The sequence below is a fragment of the Cydia amplana genome, chromosome Z (genome assembly GCF_948474715.1).
Source record: "Cydia amplana chromosome Z, ilCydAmpl1.1, whole genome shotgun sequence".
NCBI classification, from domain to species: domain Eukaryota; kingdom Metazoa; phylum Arthropoda; class Insecta; order Lepidoptera; family Tortricidae; genus Cydia; species Cydia amplana.
The window spans coordinates 32,772,736-32,793,761 of NC_086096.1; the positions used below are offsets into that span (position 1 = coordinate 32,772,736).

General features: G+C 39.4%; 1 protein-coding gene across 2 annotated transcripts in view; it reads right to left on the reverse strand.

Moving 5' to 3' along the window:
• Positions 1 to 597: 597 nt before the first annotated feature.
• LOC134661127 (dynamin) overlaps positions 598 to 21,026 on the reverse strand; it is a 47,524-nt gene continuing 27,095 nt past the window's right edge. The window contains exons 6-16 of one of the 2 annotated variants that reach the window (XM_063517078.1): positions 15,771 to 15,980; positions 14,910 to 15,117; positions 14,144 to 14,281; positions 13,513 to 13,670; positions 12,085 to 12,191; positions 11,303 to 11,490; positions 10,643 to 10,762; positions 5,906 to 6,115; positions 5,183 to 5,417; positions 4,145 to 4,298; positions 598 to 1,793 (exon numbers count right to left, since the gene is read on the reverse strand). In XM_063517078.1, coding sequence (XP_063373148.1) covers positions 1,640 to 1,793; positions 4,145 to 4,298; positions 5,183 to 5,417; positions 5,906 to 6,115; positions 10,643 to 10,762; positions 11,303 to 11,490; positions 12,085 to 12,191; positions 13,513 to 13,670; positions 14,144 to 14,281; positions 14,910 to 15,117; positions 15,771 to 15,980 — 1,882 coding nt within the window. In that variant the 3' untranslated portion in view covers positions 598 to 1,639. Of the gene's footprint in view, positions 1,794 to 4,140; positions 4,305 to 5,179; positions 5,418 to 5,905; positions 6,116 to 10,642; positions 10,763 to 11,302; positions 11,491 to 12,084; positions 12,192 to 13,512; positions 13,671 to 14,143; positions 14,282 to 14,909; positions 15,118 to 15,770; positions 15,981 to 21,026 lie in introns of those variants that run through there. The other variant, XM_063517079.1, reaches the window with a different exon arrangement.

Genomic DNA, 21,026 nt, shown 5'->3' on the forward strand with positions numbered 1-21,026 from the left:
ATAGTGTCGAGTGCACCAACGACAAATAAACACTCTCGTCTTAATATAATGCGTTCATACAACTCTAGCACATATACAAAACAATATGATATGCTCGATAGTCCCCTAGCGCAGCACAGAGCCGCTTGCGGAGGACGGGCGGCCCCGGGCGACGCGCTTTGATCTCGGACTGTCTAGAACACAAAATGACTAGTGTAATATTTTGCCTATATCTCTTTTAGTCTACATCGCAAACTGTCTAGAACACAAAATGACCACATATAGGTAGGTTAGGTTCGTTAGGTATCCTCAAATGGCCGAAGGCCAAACCGCACAGAAATAGGAGACCCGCGGCAGCGGGGCTCCGTCGACATCGCTAACGTAAAGGTAAACCGACGAAATGTAGGTAAATAAAGGTCTAAATAATTGTAGTCATTTTGTGTTCTAGACCGTTTACGATGTAGACTAAAACGGATATAGGCAAAATATTACACTAGTCATTTTGTGTTCTAGACAGTCCGAGACCAACCCGGCGACGCGTGCCTACAGGTCTGCCGGATATCGATGTCGCGGAACCTATCGCAGGCGGCAGACCGATATACTCGAGACGCAACTCACGGGGCGCGCTGTCGCAGCCATCGGCCCTTCGTACAGCTCATCTACACAATTCATTATACACTTATCATAAGCCACACAATGTAACATTTACAATTAATTACATTAAATAAAGGTAATTACATATTCAATAATATTTATAATAATAAAGATTACATACGCCATCCGTATCGCGGAATATCCGTACAGCTAATCATAAATAGCACTCTTCAACAATAATTTCATCAAATTTAATACTGAATTCATCCATTGCCATATTGAGAATTTTATACTTAACACGAATTTGGTTCGATTTCATACACGTTAAGTACTAAATTTTAAAAGATCTTATTGCTTTTACGAATGTATACCGGTACATAGAATTCTTAAATAACTGAAATCGTGTGCGATCTTCAGAAAACCTCATCGTCTGGTCACTTCTGATTGAGCAAGTTTTCTTAGGCATACTGTGAATTACATTTTAACGGAGTTTATTAGTAGGTCAGGGCGAAGGCATAATCTTAGTTAGCGACGTTATCATAAAATGGTAACATTGATAACGAATCACTAGTCATCTAACTGTTAATATGTGCACAACAGTCATGTTAGTCAGGCACTGTACTGTACAATACATTGGCAACACTCGGGTACCGTCCGGAAGCAACTTTTCACGAACAACAAAAGCTTAACTGTTAGTGTCGCGCACACACTACACAAAATCTCGATCTCGGACAACACCAGTAAGCGTAACAAATGGGTGGACACACTGGTAATTTGCGGCAACGATGCTTATTTATCTACCTCGTGTCTTATATGAGACACGGTAATGTTATTACTGTATCAAATATTTGTATAGAAACTAATATTCGATATACTTGAAAAACCCGTCTGACAAATCTATACAAATAGTGTTGGCGATGTCGGAGCGGGATCGGCACGACACGTCGTACGATGCGGTGACACGACCACGCTTTCGGGTACGAGTTGTGCGTTCGGGTTAGTGTGGCTCGGTCGCCGCGCCCAGAGGCGCCGGCGGGGCGCCCGTGAGCGCGGCTCGCGGCCCGCTTTACTTGAATCTGGCGAAAGCGGAGCTGAGCTCGTTCATGGCGGCGTTGGTGACGGCCTGGCCCACGGCCTGGTTGAACTGCTGTCGCATGTGCGGCGGCATGTGGTTCATGGCCGCGTTCGCCGCGCCCGCCGCGCCGCCCGCGCCCGGCCGCCTGCACCCAACCCACATATAATAACTACACACACACACACACCTCATAACCTAAACTAAAAACATACTTCACCTCGAATCACACAAACATCGGACGTCTTCCATACTTACGACATTTACTGAAAATTATTAACTTGTTGGCCCCTAGTTTATAAACATAAACAATTATTCTCACAGCTTCTCTGTAAGACATTTTCAGAGTAATGTAACCGCCATAATTGATACAACATTTATTAATAACACGAAAGTTCAAAGTAAGTAATTATTATTCTTACAGGGCAACTGTGAATACAGTAATCATAATTTAAGTACGCGCGAGACTTTCTACAATATACAAGAAGATAAACTAGTGCTAAAGCGGATACCACTACGAGTAGTTCGATAGGGAACGCTCTACTTTGAACTGGCGTCGCGTCCGCCGATCCGGCAGGAAATTAACTTACTTGACAATTACAGTTAATGAAAAGACAGAAGAAGTTTTGAAGACCACACACAAATCAATGTGCAAAAAATACATGCAGTGATGGATATCACATAATATATGATAATTATCAAAGAATGACTCCAAGGAAAATACTTTTCTAACAATACTTTTGTAACATGATTAAATTAAAAAAATAGTAAAATGCTTAAAAAACATAATGCAATCTCTCTTTGTTTCCTCGTTTTCTCCCCGAAGTGTAAGAGAACAAACAGTGTATAGATAAAATGTTGATGACTCCTAACATGTCATGATAGGCTATAATCTAGACATCTCTCTGAAGGCAGCCCTTTTGAATGTGAACCAGTATCGTTGTGCACTGCAACATCATGGTGACCGAACAATACAATTTATTGCTATTGTCTTGTCATTACTATTCGGTGAAACAAACGGGACATGGCTATCTTGGCTGCCCAAAGGAGAACTTGAAAGCAAACATGTATATGTAAGTATTTGTATATATATGTTTGAGTACATGATAATTTTATTCACTATTCATTTAATAATCTTTGGAAGCAATATTTTTCAGACGTATCATAAGTATAGATCGTATTATATCTAATAAATAATGTATGTAACATATGTATATTTATACTCTAGGTTTCCGGGCAGTTGTTAACTTACTACATTTAATGCGATATTATTTCACTGCTTGCTACGTTAACTCACAACAGGCAAATCGTTTAACAGTGTTAAATGTTAGACCAATTAAACATAAAATGCTAATGTTATTGAAATATTAATAATTATTAATGCATGACCAGAGCCAGGAGCACGCTAGCCTTTACAGCAGATATAAGCACCCAGCATTTTAGACCCGTATTAATAACAGCACAGCACCCAAAGCTTGGACGCTGTCTTACTTAAATACTTGCGTAAAAGCATTCCCCCATGTATGAAACTGTTCCAACGTTCCGTCTAAATCAACCATTAGTTAAATAGCGAAGTGAGCTAGCGTCCTCTTGGTTCGTGAACACGTGCCTTAGAAAGTAATTAAAGTGTACTAAGTTAACAATCGCGTCAGAGTTAGTACCTTTAGGTTCGTACGTAACTTAAGTTAGTTAGTTAGTGGGCAGACGACGGGCTCGCTCGCTTAGCGCCGCCTGCGAAAACAACCACACACTCCACTTTTGAAAATGTTTGCGCTCAATTTGTAGAACATACTTGATCTACCTTTGAATTCTGTCACGAATACATTATTATCAAGCTTTTAGAATTGTATCGTTTAATTTTTGCATAATTACTATGACGAAAATGCATAATCAAATATGGACCTGGCACAAACTATTTCCAAACCAATTATATTGCACAAAATAAGCTATTCCATAAATTGTAATATATTAATATGTTATAAAATTACATACACGGTAAGCTGATATAGGTATGCAAAAGATACTAGGTACACCTATTTATGCATATTATGGCTGTTACATCACCCATACAAATGCCTCAAAAAAGCGAAGCTCGTGAAAGTTATACGAGATAATATTCTCACCGAACTATTGACTAATTGCTTTATTTTTACTGTTACTTATAATTCAAATTCATTCAATATGAAAGTTTACCTTTCCATTACCGTACAACCAACAAAATGTCTTTAGTTTACGTAAAAAAAACTTCAATATTCAGATGGTTCAAATCAGCAAACTACTCATTCTCAGTAACTCATTAATCAAGAATCATGTAAATCTCAAATGCAAATGCACCTCCACCAATAAGTTCAATAATGTTTAAATATTGATGACAAACTGGGTAATAATGAGATTTATTTATCTCCCAGAAAACATCCTCAATTGCTAGTTTTTACGTCATAGATATATCGAAAGGTAAGAAGAGCGGTTTCCTGATATAATATTAGCATTGGTACTCACGTCGGTATGAGCGGGGCAGGCAGGCCTCCACCGGGTTGCGGGCGGCCGCCAGGGGGCGGCGGCGCCGCGCCGCCGGGCCGCGACGGCAGCGGCGGCGCCGGCCGGCCTGTGCCTGCGCCGGGCGGGGGTGGAGCGCCACGTTGTCCCATCGAGCCTGCAAATGCGTATTTTCATGATAATTGCTGCTACAAGTTGGCATGATTTTTTTTTTTTTATTTATTTATTTAAGAAACAAACAGTCGTTTACAAACAAGAATACTATAATATTTCTTACAATAAGACCTGGAGTTTCCTTATTATATAAATTGCAGTCTACAAAATATAGCAACAAAAACATAAGGTACTAGGTTAGTATCAACGTAGGTATATGTAGGTAGACTCACGAGAGTCAGCGCAAGATTTGTACCAAACTGTCAAATTTATTTTATAAGAAACCAAAATATAACAAAAAAATATATATATAAAAATCCTCGCTAACCCTCGTGAATCGACCCATAGGTAAATTTATGTATAAATAAAAGAAAAAAGCTTAAGTGTAGAAATTAATGAGTAGGTAGTGTCATAATTACCGGAAAGTGACATACATAACTAATTAAAAATGTAAATTAATTAACTACCGAAAAGCACGTTTTAGTGAGGTAATGGAACAGTTAAACAAATCTAAATTGTTAAGTTTTTCATTTTCGTTAAAAAGTTTACAGACACGTCTTATAAATACATTTTTTGCGTAGCATGTTCTGCTGTAGGGAATGGAAAACATTTTTTTCTTCTGACAGTGGCGCTGACGTCTACGAGGAACTCTCAAATATATTTGATGTAGTAGTGAGGGGACATCTAACATGCTCATTATTTTGAAAAGTAGGACAGAGTCTACACAGTCTCGTCGACTATGATTGATTGAAGAAGACTTATTAATCACACAAACGGGTCTACCGCGATATAATTTCATTGTTTATTTGTTATATCGCGGTAGACCCGTTTGTGTAATTAAATATGTGTACAAAACGCGAGAGTTGAAAGTGTTATATGAAGACTTGCTTTGCTGAGCTGGCGCGGCGCGTCTCGGGCCGCCGGGCGAGGGCGGCGACAGGCGCGGGTTGGAGTCGAGCCGGCTCTCGAGCCAGTCGTTCTTGACGGGCGGCGGCACGGGCGTGCTCACGGTCGCCATCGACACGTCGCCGATGATGTGCAGCGCCTCCTTGCACGCGTGGTACATGCGGAGCATCTCCTCACGTTTCAGTGCTTCCTCGGGCGATTCTTCCATCATTTGCGACTGAAAAACACGTTCACATTAAGGTATAGTCGGTCACTCAGACATTAATTCTATACTAACTCGTTATCAGAGCCCTAGCGGATACACTTCGACCGGGGATCTTTTGTGTAATTGCCCTTTCAAGAGCCTACTCAAGAGCTTGTTCGACCATCTCAAGGGCAACGCTTTGAATACCTTGGGTTACAAATAACCTTTTGCAAAGTCCTTCATTCTCAGTCTAGCGAGGGCCTGACATTCACACAGCAGTGGACCTAAAGTACGCACGAAATGCTTTCAGGAAAAAAATAACAGCGACTTGACAACAAGTATTAACCAGTTTCGATTTGCTACAGAGATCAAACTAAAGTTAAATCAGTCCACAAGAAGAATCAAGTCAGCATATTTGCTTGTTCTCCGTTGATTGATCTAACCCTAACTTATTCATATAAGAATAATATTTTTGTTTGACTGGGCAAATTATAACATAGGTACTACTTTTTCTACCATACCTGATCACCAGACGCGTACAAATGCGCCAGCAGCTCCCCGTTGATGAAATCTTTGGCGTTGTTGATGATCATCATCATGATCGTCTTGGGCACTAGGTCGCGCGTGGTCTTGGTCACGATGCGCATGTACGAGTCCACCAGGTTGCGGATGGTCTCCACCTGCCGCTCGAGCTGCGGGTCCATGCTGCTGGAACCGCCGGTATCCGAGCTCTGGAATGAACCGTGCCGCACGTGAGATAAACAAACATTCATTTTCGCACGACCTTGAGCATATTTACAGGAAAAAATAGAGAAGATGAGATGAAGAATACCCTAACGCACAATTCTCAATTTTAATCAGAATAACTATAACCGTTTTTGCCTTTTTGGCAACGGATCTGCTAAAAAGTGAAATTCGGATGTCGCGGAATAGATAGGTAGTGTTACACGCTCAACTTGTACACAGGAACCTGTTAATATGAACCATGAAAAAACTGAAACTACTGCAAGGCTGACAAGCCCATGATTAATTGGGATTAAGAGATAAATGGCCAGACTCGCTTGTTAACGAAGTTTGCAATTGAGCAATCGATATATCTCCTATCAATAGGTCTCCACGGAAGACCAGCGTCAAGATACCTAGAGGTAACTTGACACCAAGCTGAGGGGAGACCTTTTCAGTGACGTTTATGCTTAGTATTAATAAAAGTGTAATAATAGATTTAAGCGATATTGTAAGCGTCCTGAATAAATTTATTTTCTTTCTTTCTTTCTTTCATATGTTTGCTACTGAAAATTTTACGAATATTTACGACAAGTTGCTGTAACTCCCTTAACCCTGAATAGGATACCGCTACCAGCCTCATCTCACCTCAACTATTTCTGAGTTGTAAATATACAAGCTCATGCAATGCTACTGGGACATTCAGATAGCATTTCTGTGGCACTATGCGTAAACGTTCTAACTCTCGGGTTTGTTAATTGTGTCAAGTTTATGTTTACCTGGAGATGAGAGAGAACACAATTTTTTCCATCGTAGTTTTCTTTGGTCATGAGTCTACACTCATAGTAGATTACGTGCTAGTGCCGTCTTCAACGTCCTAATATCTATTGGAAATCGTTAGGGTCAAAAGGCTTGGTTCTTAAAGACTGTTCTAGCCTGGTTCCATAAAATAGCCTAAGTATATTGGTATTTGGTCGTAAAGTGTCATTCTATGGAACTTGCTAACTATGTAAACAAAAGTCACTAGTTAATTCATCATTCAGAGACAATTTCAATATGGCGGTTTGTTTACATAGTTATCAAATGCCATAGAATGACACTATGGTCCGTTATATTGGGAGTGATGGGAATCCATTACATCTTTTAGCTTATTAAAAGAAACCAGAACACTCTTGCAAAAGCCTATCGTAACATATTTTTGGACAAACTCCTTACAATGTGATGATGGTTGACTTATAAGTCTACATAATATGTCTTCATAAGATACATTTTAACAGTACAGTTCCAGATTGATAAGTTGTTATAATACTTTTTTTATTTAGTACCTTAACAAAGATATTATTTTACGGTATTAATTAAAATTTATTTATTATGAGTATAACCTCCCTGTATAATACATTCAGAACGAGTTTACGCCACGTTATCGGTAATCGATACTTTAATTACATTTTTAGAACATATCTGAGAAACAAAGCAATTTGATTTGACCTCTATTCTAATATCAGTCGAGATGACGTTTTATTTGAAATGAAGTGAAAGTATCCTATGAAAAAATTGCTAAAGAGTTACACTAGATTATTATTATCACCCGCAACAAGAGCTATACAAGAGCAGAGCAATTAAAGCAGATCTGACTCTTTACAGGGTAAAACCTGTAAAGGGTGTAACTGTGAGTGTGAAACGAAACCACGATAGCAACAATCGAATCATAATTTCTGATCTTTTTCCGCGAAATAAAAAGTAAGGGCTACATGGGTAAGACCGGACGAAAAAATTGGGCCTTTGGATTTATTTATTATTGCTAGTGATGTAAAATAACTACTATTTTGGCAGCCACTGCGAACATACGATCTTACGAGTAACCTCCATCCGATCTTATCCGGGTATACTACCCAGCCTCCGTTTTTGCAGTCAAGCATTTATTTTAATTTCTCCTGACTTTCACAATACCTACTAAAATTCTCTGGCCGTAGTGAGTAAGCGTGTAGGTGGAATCAGTAATTTTAAAGGTACAACGACTACACACTTACTGGCAGGGATGCTTCATACTCTTACTTACCACTCGGCAGTAAGAGACAGGCATATCGGACCGCGACCTTGGACCGGTCAGCATCTCTTTTTCGCTCTCCGTCCTCAACGGACCACCTGCCACTCGATCAAACAGGCCTCGGATCGGACCGAGATAGCGGGCCTTAATGCCCGTCTGTTACAGCTTTAAGTCACACAAGTCATATCAAGACCATAAAAAACAACTGTAAAACCGTTTATACGACAACGGTTTCACTCACTAGAATTTTTAGTCGCTATTGGCGACATGTTTCGGGGGTCCTTCCTCAGGCTCGAGTGCTCGCGGCGACTGCAACTCGTGCACACACAACACAACATGTCGCCAATAGCGACTAAAAATTCAAGTGAGTGAAACCGTTGTGGTATAAACAGTTTAAAATATGTCTCACGAAAGTTTAATATCGATTAACTGTAAAACCATAAAAAAATAACTGTAACACTTTTAAATAACGCAGCGAAGTGAATAAAGAAAAACCAAAAGAGATGACATGATGATATTGATGATCCATGATCAATAATGTTTCTTTATTACGGTCGCCTCTATTTGCATCCTTTCAGTATATTCATAAAAGAGCGTGACGTACAAATGGGGCGTTCAAATATTACGTAACGCAATTTGGGCGGAAAGGGGTTTCCTTGTAAAAGTTCATTTGACGTTCATAAGCGCATTGTAATTATGCCTACTTGAATAAACGATATTTTATCTTTATCTTTAAAACGTTACGATGCGTTACAGAGGCGGGAGGGGGCAAGCAACAAGGCGTTACGTAGCAATGTTTTTTTTATTAAATAAAATACATATGTACAGTCAACAGCAGAAGTTGCTAAGCGGGTGAGGTGTTCAAAATGATCTTGACTTGACTTAAGAAAATAAGAGCGTGTCAAGGTAATTTTGAACACCTCTCCCGCGTAGCAGCTTCTGCTGCTGACTGTACATAAATACATAATCACGCCTATTTCCCGGATTTCCACTTGCTACGATCCTGACAAACCTCGTTCGCTTCCTTCACTGTCATAACATTCCTCATACACGCTCGCTCAGTAACATGCAATGATTTATAATACATAGCGTTTCAGATCATATAAATACAAATACGGAAATGTTCTCATTCCAGTGCAGCGGTTTGGCTAGTTCACACACAGGCTCAATGTCAACAAAATATACTCACGGAGGCTTTCCGACCCCCCGACTTCCCCGACAAACCAGAGAAAGGAAATAACTAAAAATAAAATGAAGACATAAATCTAACGAAACAAACAGAAAATCAAGTAAGTTAATAGAAAGTTAAACCAAAGCTATCAAATAATGTAAAATAATTTAACAAGAGGAGACGATTTCAATAGCAATCCTGAGTAAACCAGTTGCTTTAGAAGCAGAATCATAAGATTAGGGAGGGATTTTAAAGAAACAGACGCAAGTAACTTGGTTCGAACTCTTTAGGTAACAAAATAGTAAGTGTTTTAAGGCCACTGGTACCATCCAGGGTTAGCAACTCGAAGTTAACGATCACCGTTCACATGGTTAAATTGTACCGATAACTTCGGGTTTAACCGGTTAACCCCGAGTAAGTGGCTAACCCTGGATGGCGCAAGTGGCCCTTATACAATTAGGTATTTAAATGTAATATGTATTACAATGCCGCCTAACTATTTCATATATTTTTCAAAAAGCGGTCAATACTATCAAGCCAAGTATATCTTTACCTACATATATAGTAAGTAAGATACACTTTATTGCACCACAAAGAAAAATACAATAACAGATTTACAGTGTAAATAAAGGTAGCAACAGGCGGTCTTATCGCTGTAAGCGATCTCTTCCAGACAACCTTGTGGTTATAGTTTTGTTATAATTGTTATAAATATAAGGTATGTAGCTTAATGAAGGTTTGTCGCAGTATTTGTAGTCAACTTAACAACCTCATGATGCTCAATGAAATGATATAAATATAGGAGTTTCAAAAGAAGTAATACTAAAAGTGAACACTCATAAGAACATGCTTTCACTATGTAAATATTTCGAGAAGTCGCCTAGGCCCCACCAAAGTGGTTTCAGGAAAGCACAAGACATCACTAGTATTCTAATAAAAAACGAAATAAACAATATAAATAAATTCTTGAAATTCACTACGTTAACATTTAAAATAACGGTGTCGGTTTAGCATGAGTTACATGGAGCGTATTCGTGTGTGGCGCGTAAACAAACCTCTGTTCCTTCGCCCTGAATAGCATGGCAAAACATACATCAACGTTAAAAATAAAACGGACATAATATGCTGTAATATCAAGTAGATACATCACAATACATTCAAGATATGTTATTAGAAATGGTTATGAAGCAACAATACACTTATATAATAGGTTTCATAAAAGTTAGGATCGGGGCACACTTGAGGACTGATAAAATAAAATATTAGTATAAGAATAAGACAGGAAGTACACCGAGCTACAATGACATACGGACTGACCTCTTCGCCGTTCGCTGCCTCGGATGTCTTTTCAGGGTAGACGCCGGCGCGCAGGAAGGACGCTTTCCACGAGTCCACGTCGTCTTGGGTCTCGCATGACAACTCCAGCTGCTTGTAATCCTGCACACATACAACAGTTTCAAACACTGTTCGAGATATTCACGTCAATTTGAACAACATATTGTTTTGCTATAGGTAACGACTTGAAGATTGTGATTGATTGTCACGCTATTTGAGTGCGCTACTATGAAAACAATTAAAATAGTCATCACTTATAGTTTGTAGCTTTCTAATGAAGGCTAATCCTATTGTCTATTGTTAAGAAAAACCGCTCGTGCCACGTGCCACAACCACCTGCATAAAAAATCGGTACTTCGGTTACTGAGTGCCGGCGAGTCGAACGCTACAGAACCAGTCTAAAATGTGTCATCGAGATGCGTAACAAAGGCGCGTTATCGGAGAGCGCACCTACACTGGTTTTTTGAGCGTTGGACTAGCCCGCGCTCAGGTGCCAAATAGAATAATTGGGACCCTTTTTTGCAGGTAAGTAGCACGTGCGGTTTTACTGAACAATAGACAATAGGATAAGCCTTCGGGCTCTACTAGAAAGCTACAAACTATAATAGCAGTGGTGTCTTGCGTGTGGTAATATGTACGTACCTTGTAGACATTCCTGCCCTCGGGGTTGAAGAGCGCGAACATGTGTCTGCGCGACATGAAGCCCTGCTCCAGGTCGCGCAGCTTGAGCCCGTCGAGCGGCAGCATGTACTTCTTCTCGCGCTCCTCCTCGTCCTTGTACCACGAGATGCTCTCCGACGTGAGGACGAACCAGTAATCGCGGGAACCTCCTAGGGCAGAAAAAAACTAACATTCGTCCATAGCAATAGCTAGCTGAATAAAGCGCCCGGCTGTGCGAAGGAAGATAGTGGGATTAGGATGCAGTTTCAAAGGCAATACATTCAAAAAGTATCACATTGTCGTTTGTCGATAGAGTTGAATGTTTATGGCAGTGCCGTCTTATTGACAAAAGACAATTAGTACCTGTTTGGTTGATACCGTTACAAAATAAAACGACCTTTTATCAAATTAGACGTAACAGACGGGCGAGCAAAGAGTTAGTTCGACCAAATATATAAGTTGAACTGGAGCCAACCAGGCATTCTAAAGATCGAGATGCTATTTTCCACGCGCACTAACTTCATAAAAAAACTGTCCATCTGTTATGACTAAACCCATAAATTATTATAAATACTTCCAAAACACAAAAATAGTGTACAGTTGGGTATCCTTTTCAAGTTGTCCTTAGAATTTACCATACAATGCCGTTCAATCTACTCGTAATTAGTTGAAATGAATGGATTAGTCAAAAGAAACTTAGTAAAAAGCGCCAATCAGTAGCTATAGCGCAGCGCACATTCCAGCCAACTGGTCGTGTGATATACCTTTCATGATGCCCAGGTTGTGTATGCACATGTAACCTTTCCTGATAACCTGGTTACCGAGGGCGCGGTGCCCCGACTTGGCAGAGTTCTCCGATTGGTTTTGAGCACTGGAAAAGAGACGACAACATCTAAATACTGTTGTTATTTCACAAATCGTTTGTTATTTTACGGAGCCCAAGTAAATATACGTCCCTGGCGATGTCTAGATCAAATATTATTAAAGTGACAGGTAAAAAAATTGGGATGTGTTCAGTAAATTTAAGAGTCAAAAAATTATTAGGCCAAACTAAAAATTTAACCGATAACGTAAAATAAAAGTCGAATTTTGCCTCGCTAATGATTAACGAATAAACAAACCCTATAGTAATGTAGTTAGCTGCATATATCCTCGTGTGCCTTGATATATCAAGTATCATTGTATCTGTGTGTTGTTGATTAAACCTGTTATCACGCGATTTAATGGCCAATTAATTCGTAAACAACTGAACGCATCCCACGTAATAAAAAAAAATTTTTTTGACCAGTCAATGTACCACGGACTCCATTTCATTGGTCTCCATTACTAACCTAGAGGAGGCGTTTTCTGCGTTCAGACCAGATCTAGCGTGAGACCTGTGAATTCGATTATCTTTGAACCTTATTACGGAAAAGGCACACACACTGAAACGTGGGTCAGTCTATCGGGTGCTGTCTACAAATGAGCCACTAAACATAGTAACGTTAAAAAAGTTTAAAAATACAATTTCACCCTTTTTGCTTGATCAAGGCTTGTTTTAGACTTGTTCTGCTGGTCAGTATTGATGTCGGTCGAACGAAGATAGCGCCATGAAAACGGTTTGTGCTTTTATGAAAACACAGCGTTCGGCGCATGCGGTAAGCGCTGCCTACGCACCACCGTAAACAGAACTAACCGTCGGGAGAAGACAAAAACAAGCCCAAAACGCAAAGATACAAAATATGGAAAGAAAGTCAGTCGTATCTTATACTGCTAATTAACAGTGAATTTGTTTGTGTGTTTTTGTGTACAACTTGTACAAGATTTACGAATAATTTCTTGTGAGTTTTGACTGGCTCTCTTTTACCCGATTACGAAATAGATAAAAAGTGGATGATGTGATTGTCGCATGAATGTCAGCATGTGAATATTATGAGTAAAATATGTTGATCTTGTTTAATGTTATTTTCGTTCATACTCGGGTTTTTTAGCTTACTTGGAGCCCAAGACGCTATTTAAATCAATATTCATTAACTATTTTAAATAATACCTAATTCCAGCTCTGCGTCATCTAGAATTCGCTAATGCTATTACCAATCAATCCAAGATTTGACTCTGGCCATCCTTAAATTACCTACAGGCTCAGAGGTTTTTGACACAACGTCTATTTCGAATGGTCCTGAGGTAGAGATAGTGAAGAGCAGCGGTCATACTTGGCGAATCCGATGAAGTCCTCGTGGTTGGTGTTCATGTAGGCGAGCTCGCAGTCGATGAGCAGCACGAGCTGGTCCTTGCACTGGTTCTCGCGCGAGCGCACGTGCGACATGATGATGCGCTCCGTCTCCTCGCGCAGGCGCGGGTAGCGCGACATCTGACGAGAGTTCAACATTACTACAATTGTACAGTTTTATACAACTGTACAATTGTACTAATGTTGGTACAGGTTGAACAATTGTACAGTTTTATAGAAAGAAGCGCTGGTGGCCTAGCGGTAAGAGCGTGCGACTTGCAATCCGGAGGTCGCGGGTTCGAACCCCGGCTCGTACCAATGAGTTTTTCGGAACTTATGTACGAAATATCATTTGATATTTACCAGTCGCTTTTCGGTGAAGGAAAACATCGTGAGGAAACCGGACTAATCCCAATACGGGCCTAGTTTACCCTCTGGGTTGGAAGGTCAGATGGCAGTCGCTTTCGTAAAACTAGTGCCCACGCCAATTACTGGGATTAGTTGCCAAGCGGACCCCAGGCTCCCATGAGCCGTGGCAAATTGCCGGGACAACGCGAGGAAAATGATGTACAGTTTTATAGAACTACAGCCAAAATGTAAAGTGCGTTATTTACCCTCTCGGTGCAGATGCGGACGACGTTGGATAGCTCCTGCACGACGAGGTCCACGCACTTGAGGCACGGCTCCTTCAGCCGCCCGATCTGCTTCTTCACGATGGCCTCGAACGCCATGTCGGGCGTGAACAACCCCACCTGTAACAAACATTGTGCGAGCTTAGTGTACTCAGTTCGGACACATTGACTACCAACGACGCCAATAGACGCGCGCGGCTACACCCCAATATCGACTTTCGTGCATTCCGACAAGTTCACGATGACGCGCCGCGCACGCTAGATGTGCCATTGGCTTTTTTTTCTTGTTACCTATGGACTTGAGGGCGGTGTTGCCCGTAGCCAACGTCAAGTAAATTGTTATTTGTTCTTCATTTTTATGGCTTCAGTCCAGTAGGACTATTTCGCCAGTATCAATCACAATATATGTTAAATGCAGTTTTCCAGTTTTGACACGCCTTACTCAAATTTCCCGAAGTAACACTTGAAATATTGTTCTCAAATAGAAACGGCGCGGGTGGTTGTAACACAGCTTCCATTGTTCATAGGTTAGTTTAATTTCACATAGGAAATACACTTATTTTGTACACCTCGCACTCAATTTTCTTATTACACCGGATACGGGCCGTAATTTAGTACGATTTCACGTAGATTTACTCCACTGCGCCAGACATATATATATATATATATGCTGTATATATATATATGACAGTGACTATCAAGATGGCGCTCGAACCGGAAGTCATTCTATGGGTTAATGTCCACGTACCCTGATACCGTGAATATTCCGGATAGCGAATGCGATCTCGCGCCGCAGCTCTTTCTCGTCAAACTCCATCTTGACGATCTCGAAGGGGAACCTCTCGTGGAAGAGCCGGTTGATCTTGGCACCGCCCGACAGCTCATTGGTGTTGATTTGTGCAGAGCCGGAACCCTCAATAGTACGCTCGAAGTCGGTTTGCAGTTGTTGTATCATCCTAGAGCAAGGAAGTACAGCTTATTTGAAAACAGTATCTTGAATACTGTTCCAAAAGTATTAGCTCTAAATTATTTATGTTAAACAATCATTAAAATAAAATCGAATATTTAACATGGGGATCAAATATTCTTGTTGTTACCCGGTCCTTTTAGTCAGGCGACAACAGAAAAACAGTTTAACACTAACGTGACCAATAGATGGTACAGTATATAATGGACTCTTTTAATCACAACAAAAATTTCATAATTATTTGGTAAAGTGAAATCCCATAAAACGATGGTTTAAAGTGACCATGATGTAGCTATGGCAAATACTGTCAACAAAAATCTGATCCACCCCATAGAGAAAAAAATACATAGATTGCTCACTCCATACATCAGTTTTAGTACCAAAAAGACTATTAGCATCTAGCATCGAGTAGCGGAACTATCAGTACTGCTACTTGACAATAGATGTAGCACCGACCGGAAAGTTTTATGCTGTTGAGATAAGACTTTCCGGTTGGTGCTACATCTATTGTCAAGTAGCAGTACTGATAGTTCCGCTACTCGATGCTAGATGTAGACACTGAAATTAACAGTCTAACTGATGTATGGAGTGAGCACTCTTGTCTTACTATATTTCTCTATGTCCACCTTAGAGTATACTCACTGCAGCATGGCCTTGGTCTTGATGGAGGGGTCGTCGGGGCGGAAGTGCTTGTACTGGTCGACATCCTTCTCCAGCGTGAGCAGCTGCTTCTGCAGCTTGTCGCGCAGCCCGGGCAGCGTGTCCCGGATGTGGTTGGTGAGCTGCTGGTTCAGCACGCGCTGCAGGTACGGGGTGCCGAGCCGGTCCGCGAGGTGCCGGTACGACGGGTGGCTACAGGACACAATCACAAAACAGATACAGTACAGAAATCAATCTACATACAAAGTGCGCTCGAGCAACGCACACATAGACACTGCTCACAGACACGATATCTCGGACCGGTTGGGACCAGTTCGAGCGCGAGTGTCAACCGCTTGAGACACGCGTCTGTGAACTTTTTTGTGCAATTATGGAGAAACAAAAAAAAAGTTATTATAACTGTTCAGTGGACGGTTGTTTAAATTCAACATTAAACGGTGAATTGTCGTTTTTTAAGCTACCAGTGGTTTCAGAGAGGTAAGTAGGTATCTGCTTGTATTTAGATGGTTCGTTTTAACGTTAAACAGAACAGTTAGGTAGGTAGGTAAGCACCCCGCCCCGGCCACTACTAGATACGAGTGCCACTAGCACGATAGTTTTTTGTGCATAAATCATAGTTGACAACCGTAGAGCGACCGCCGAGCGTAGGTATGAAAAGTGAAGTACATACATGTGATTGACTTCTGTACTGTATCTATTTTGTGACACAATACAGGATTCAAGCTATAAAGTTTGTTCACTACAGCAACATTCACAGAAATACGCTTGTACAAAATGTACAAGGCGACATAATTCCATGAAATCGTGGCGTTCTTAGACGCACTATGATAACATTCATTTCTTAGTTAACGTACCAAGCTTAAAATCGTCAGGTAAAACTCACTTCACTCAATTGCACAAAAATCAACCTTGTTTGATTAATAGTGCGGTTCACAATGGCTCTGAACTTGTAGTAGTACTTAATGAGGTTTGATTGTCACCTGACGATATTTGAAATTTCTCGACTTAAGTAATTAAAATCTATGATTAAATTCAATGTTAGTAGGAAGGGCAGTATAGCTTGGCTCGGCTTACCGACAACTAACATAACAGGCATTTATTATCGATTGCCGGGAATTATATATTTATGAATGCAGAATAGGGTAAACCACCCTATAACGGGTCAAGCATTGTTTATTAATAGTGGCGACAGTATCCCAAAGTCTGGATGCAAGTTCGGGCATTTCGGATGCTAATCAGTTGTTTTCGCAACCAATTTGTAAGCAGGTAGATATTGTAAGTTATATTCTGACTTTCAAGAACAAGCATATTTCAACTTCGTATTTGTCATAATTTGCAAATTAGAGCTAGTGGAAAACGCATCTTATAAAACGTCGCTAAATAGCATGATAAGTAAACAGCATTGCGTGAGGTACATTGGAGATAACGAGTGTTTCTACAGATAATAATAATCTTGACCCACTCCGTTATATCAGGCGTGGCTCACTCCGCGATTTCGTCGCGTCGCAAGAAGTACCTACAAGTACATCCGTCCCACACCAATTTTGGTGGCTAGCCATAGGCCGCGCGTGGCGCTTGCGTACTGATGTGCCTAAGGAAACTTTCTAAAGTTGCGAATTTTATGGGAACTTTCCGCAACTTGCACATCTGTACGCTTGCGCCACCTAGCGGTGATATCTGTCGTAATTGTAACAGCGCGTTTTGTTAGAGAGTGAATCTTCTGTACCTAGTATTATTATTTATTCTGTGGTTATATCTTGGCCCACTCGAAATCAATCAAAGAGTGGCGGCCAAGGTCACGCGCCGTGCGGGTTAGTTATGTTCTGTCCTATTACATTTCTGTTACGATTATTTAGCGTAGCCCTAAGGCCATACAAATGCCTCAGCATGCAATGTCGAAGATTCACGTGACCGCTTAGGAAATCTCATTAGGAAGTAAGCTGTATTAGAAAAACTCGTTGCCTCTTGGTTGGTTAATGTTAGATAAAGAAAAGATTAGGACACCATAAAAAATAGGTACATGTTCGTTGCAATATTAATTAAACCAAAATGTACCAGCTTATTTATTGTTGGTACCTAGGTATTACTGAATCGCGATTAGAAAGGGATTGAGATAGCTGTCAATCCATATTGATTTTGACGTAAGTGTATGGAAATCTGTTATTTCTAATCCCTTTCTAATCGCGGCATGATAATAATGTAGGTACGTCTAATGTCATAAAGTCAGAGAGTAGTAACAAGCCTCTGATACAGGTCTAAAGAGTACATAAAATACTCAGTAAACGGAAAGGGGCGGCAAATAAGTTTTATTTAGGTAATCTTAAAAAAATAATCAAAATAGTCGAAACATCAAGTTTTGTTCGGGGCGGCAACTAAGTTTTATTTAGGTAATCTTAAAAAAATAATCAAAATAGTCGAAACATCAAGTTTTGTTCAGATAATGTTTTACCTACATAAAACTTGTTAAGCCGTGCCTAAAATCGATATCAAAGGAGTCATTAGTATTTCCTGTATTATGCATGTAGCTTGGCAGTATAACGTCGATACAATTAAACGGTAGTAGTCGGGGAAAATGTATCACATGTTGAATGTATGTATACGACAAGCAAGCTTCGACTTAATTTCAGTGCATTTAAGGTTTAAAGAAGCAATAAGTATTTTGCTTTAGAGTTAAACCAAGACAAGTCTGCAACGATTTTGATAGAACACGCAGTGCAAGTGTTATTTATAATAAATCATAACTTAATAGAAGTTTGACATTTAACCCTTAAATACATGATTTTTTCGTTTTGCCCGAAATTAATATATATATCACATAATTGTTTGCCGTTTCTAGGAAAAATAGTAAAAAAAAATATATCATCGATTTTCACTGGGAAATCAGTGTTAAAAGTTGCATAGTCTAAATCATATTTTTGGAAATATATAGCTATTAGTAAGGGGTATAGGAAAAATCTTAACTGCCAACAGAAAGGTACACTATTTGTGATGTTCCTATGATAAATTTTGTAAATATAAAATAATTACAAACCCCGAAAAATCTGCCCAAAATCACATACTAAAAATCATCAACTTCCAGGTTTTTCCAAGTTTTCCGACATTTCGTCTATAAACAAATGTAACTTTTATAAATTAAAATACTGCGTAAATTTATGTAATAATTCGGAAAAGTTATTAGTTTTACTATTGAAATAATATACAAGAACAAATAGAATTTGTTTAATAATGCATAACATTTGATGTTTATGTTGTGTGTATAAATGCATCACTATGCATTTAAGGGTTAAAATAACATTTGCACTGCGCGTGCTATCAAAGTCGTTGCAAACTTATCTTGGTCTAACTCTATATGACTGTGTTTATATAAGCATTTTCATTTAATATTATATGTACCTGTACCATTAACCGGTGGTTAGCGCAAGTCTCAAAAGTGTCAGTAAATGAAAAATGTATATCAAACTGACAACAACAAACTGGCTGATAGTAATTGCCACAAAAACGACAATATAACGTATTTTCATATTTTATTACTTAGGTAATATTATGTAGGTTAGTCTTTAAGTTATTTGTAGTATGGACCATGTTGAGAGATTTAAATTTTAATTAAACTTTAGATTAAAATAAATCATAAATAATATAAAATGAAAATGACCCTAAATTTTATTAACACCAGACAGAAGCGTGTTTATTTCGGATAAAATAGGTAACAGCATTGACACTAAAACAAACAGGATACACTAATTGATTGTAGTTCAGCGAAAGGGATCTCATGATTAAAATATCTAATGCAATTACGACTTTCTGTCATAACCTTAGAATTCTAATTAAAAAACTAGAATGTAGCATGCGTATATTTTTAAGTCCAAATGGCATGCCAACAAAATCTAAATAAATGAAATACAATAAAAAAATATACAAAGCGCAGCTACGTGTAACATAATAGGTGTACTTTTTTTAACCAAATAAAATAAATGGGCAAAATTAGCAAAAACCGAGATGAGTGGAAAAAGAGTAGGAGTCCTTTGCCCAGCAGTGGAACACAGTCGACTCTTAATAATAAAAAACAAATCACAAATTGTCACACGATTGCTAGGAACATGTAGAAAGATGTTACCTATATACATTTAGCACCAAATCTCACTGTGACCTCTATTTTCGCAAAGCTGTTATTGCACTAACAGTACACATCAATTCGCTTAGCACACAGTAACAAAATGACTAGCTCACTCTTCACAAATATACTAACGAACTGGTTATGTGAGCCAAATGTAGTCGTTGTTGATACATTTTTCCCCTTACTTTTTCCCCACTGTAATGATCAACAAAAACGTTACAACGTAATTGGGTCGATGGCGCATGTAAAATTTTAAAATATAAGGTTGTCACCAAACCAACTGTAAGATATGTTATATTATCACCTATAGACAAATGAAAAATATTTACGCACCCTGTTGGCTTAGCACAGGAGCGCCGCGACCAAAAGCGCGAAAGAGTTAGAAAAAGACGTGTAGTCTATCTCGCAGTCGAGATACTATATCGCGGTGCTCATGTGCTAAGCTTGAACAATACGAGTTGAAGTACACTTGTCCAAAGAGTATTTTTAAAGTATATTTTATGCAATAACGGGTAGAGGTATTTACTGGACTGGTCAAGACTAAACCACTGGATTGAGTTGCATAACCCTAAAATCCTTTCCACGGATCGTCATTTCTACAGTAGGAAAGTACGGGAAGCCATTGAAATCAAAAACATAGTAATTTAAATCGGGACGAGGGTTTAAAGATCTCATCCACAAGTAATCCAGTCATTAGTAAATGTAAGCTTAAACGAATATCGACAGTCGATAAATCGAATATCCTTAGTGTTGTGTGTCGACAGAGTGACATCCTTAGTGCGCAAAACGTTCAAGCTTATAAACAAGACCAAGTGCGGGTAGTTCGAAAAACTAGCGCGGTTAGAAGATGCTGATGTCAACTTTAGCCAGTCTTCTCCGAGACAACGCCGTCCTCGAAATGTCGGAGGTAAATCTTAAAACTTAGATACGCGATTAAGTCCCGTTGTACAATTTAATAATGTGTAAAAATCGTGAAAGTTTAAATCAGTGTTACGAGTATATTCGTTAATAATTGGTAAATCTTTTCTACTTTTCTACATTCTATGACTTTCAACATCTGTTGTCAGTTGTCAAAGAGTTCTCCTTGCCATTAAAATAAATTAGTACTACTTAGCCCAAATAAA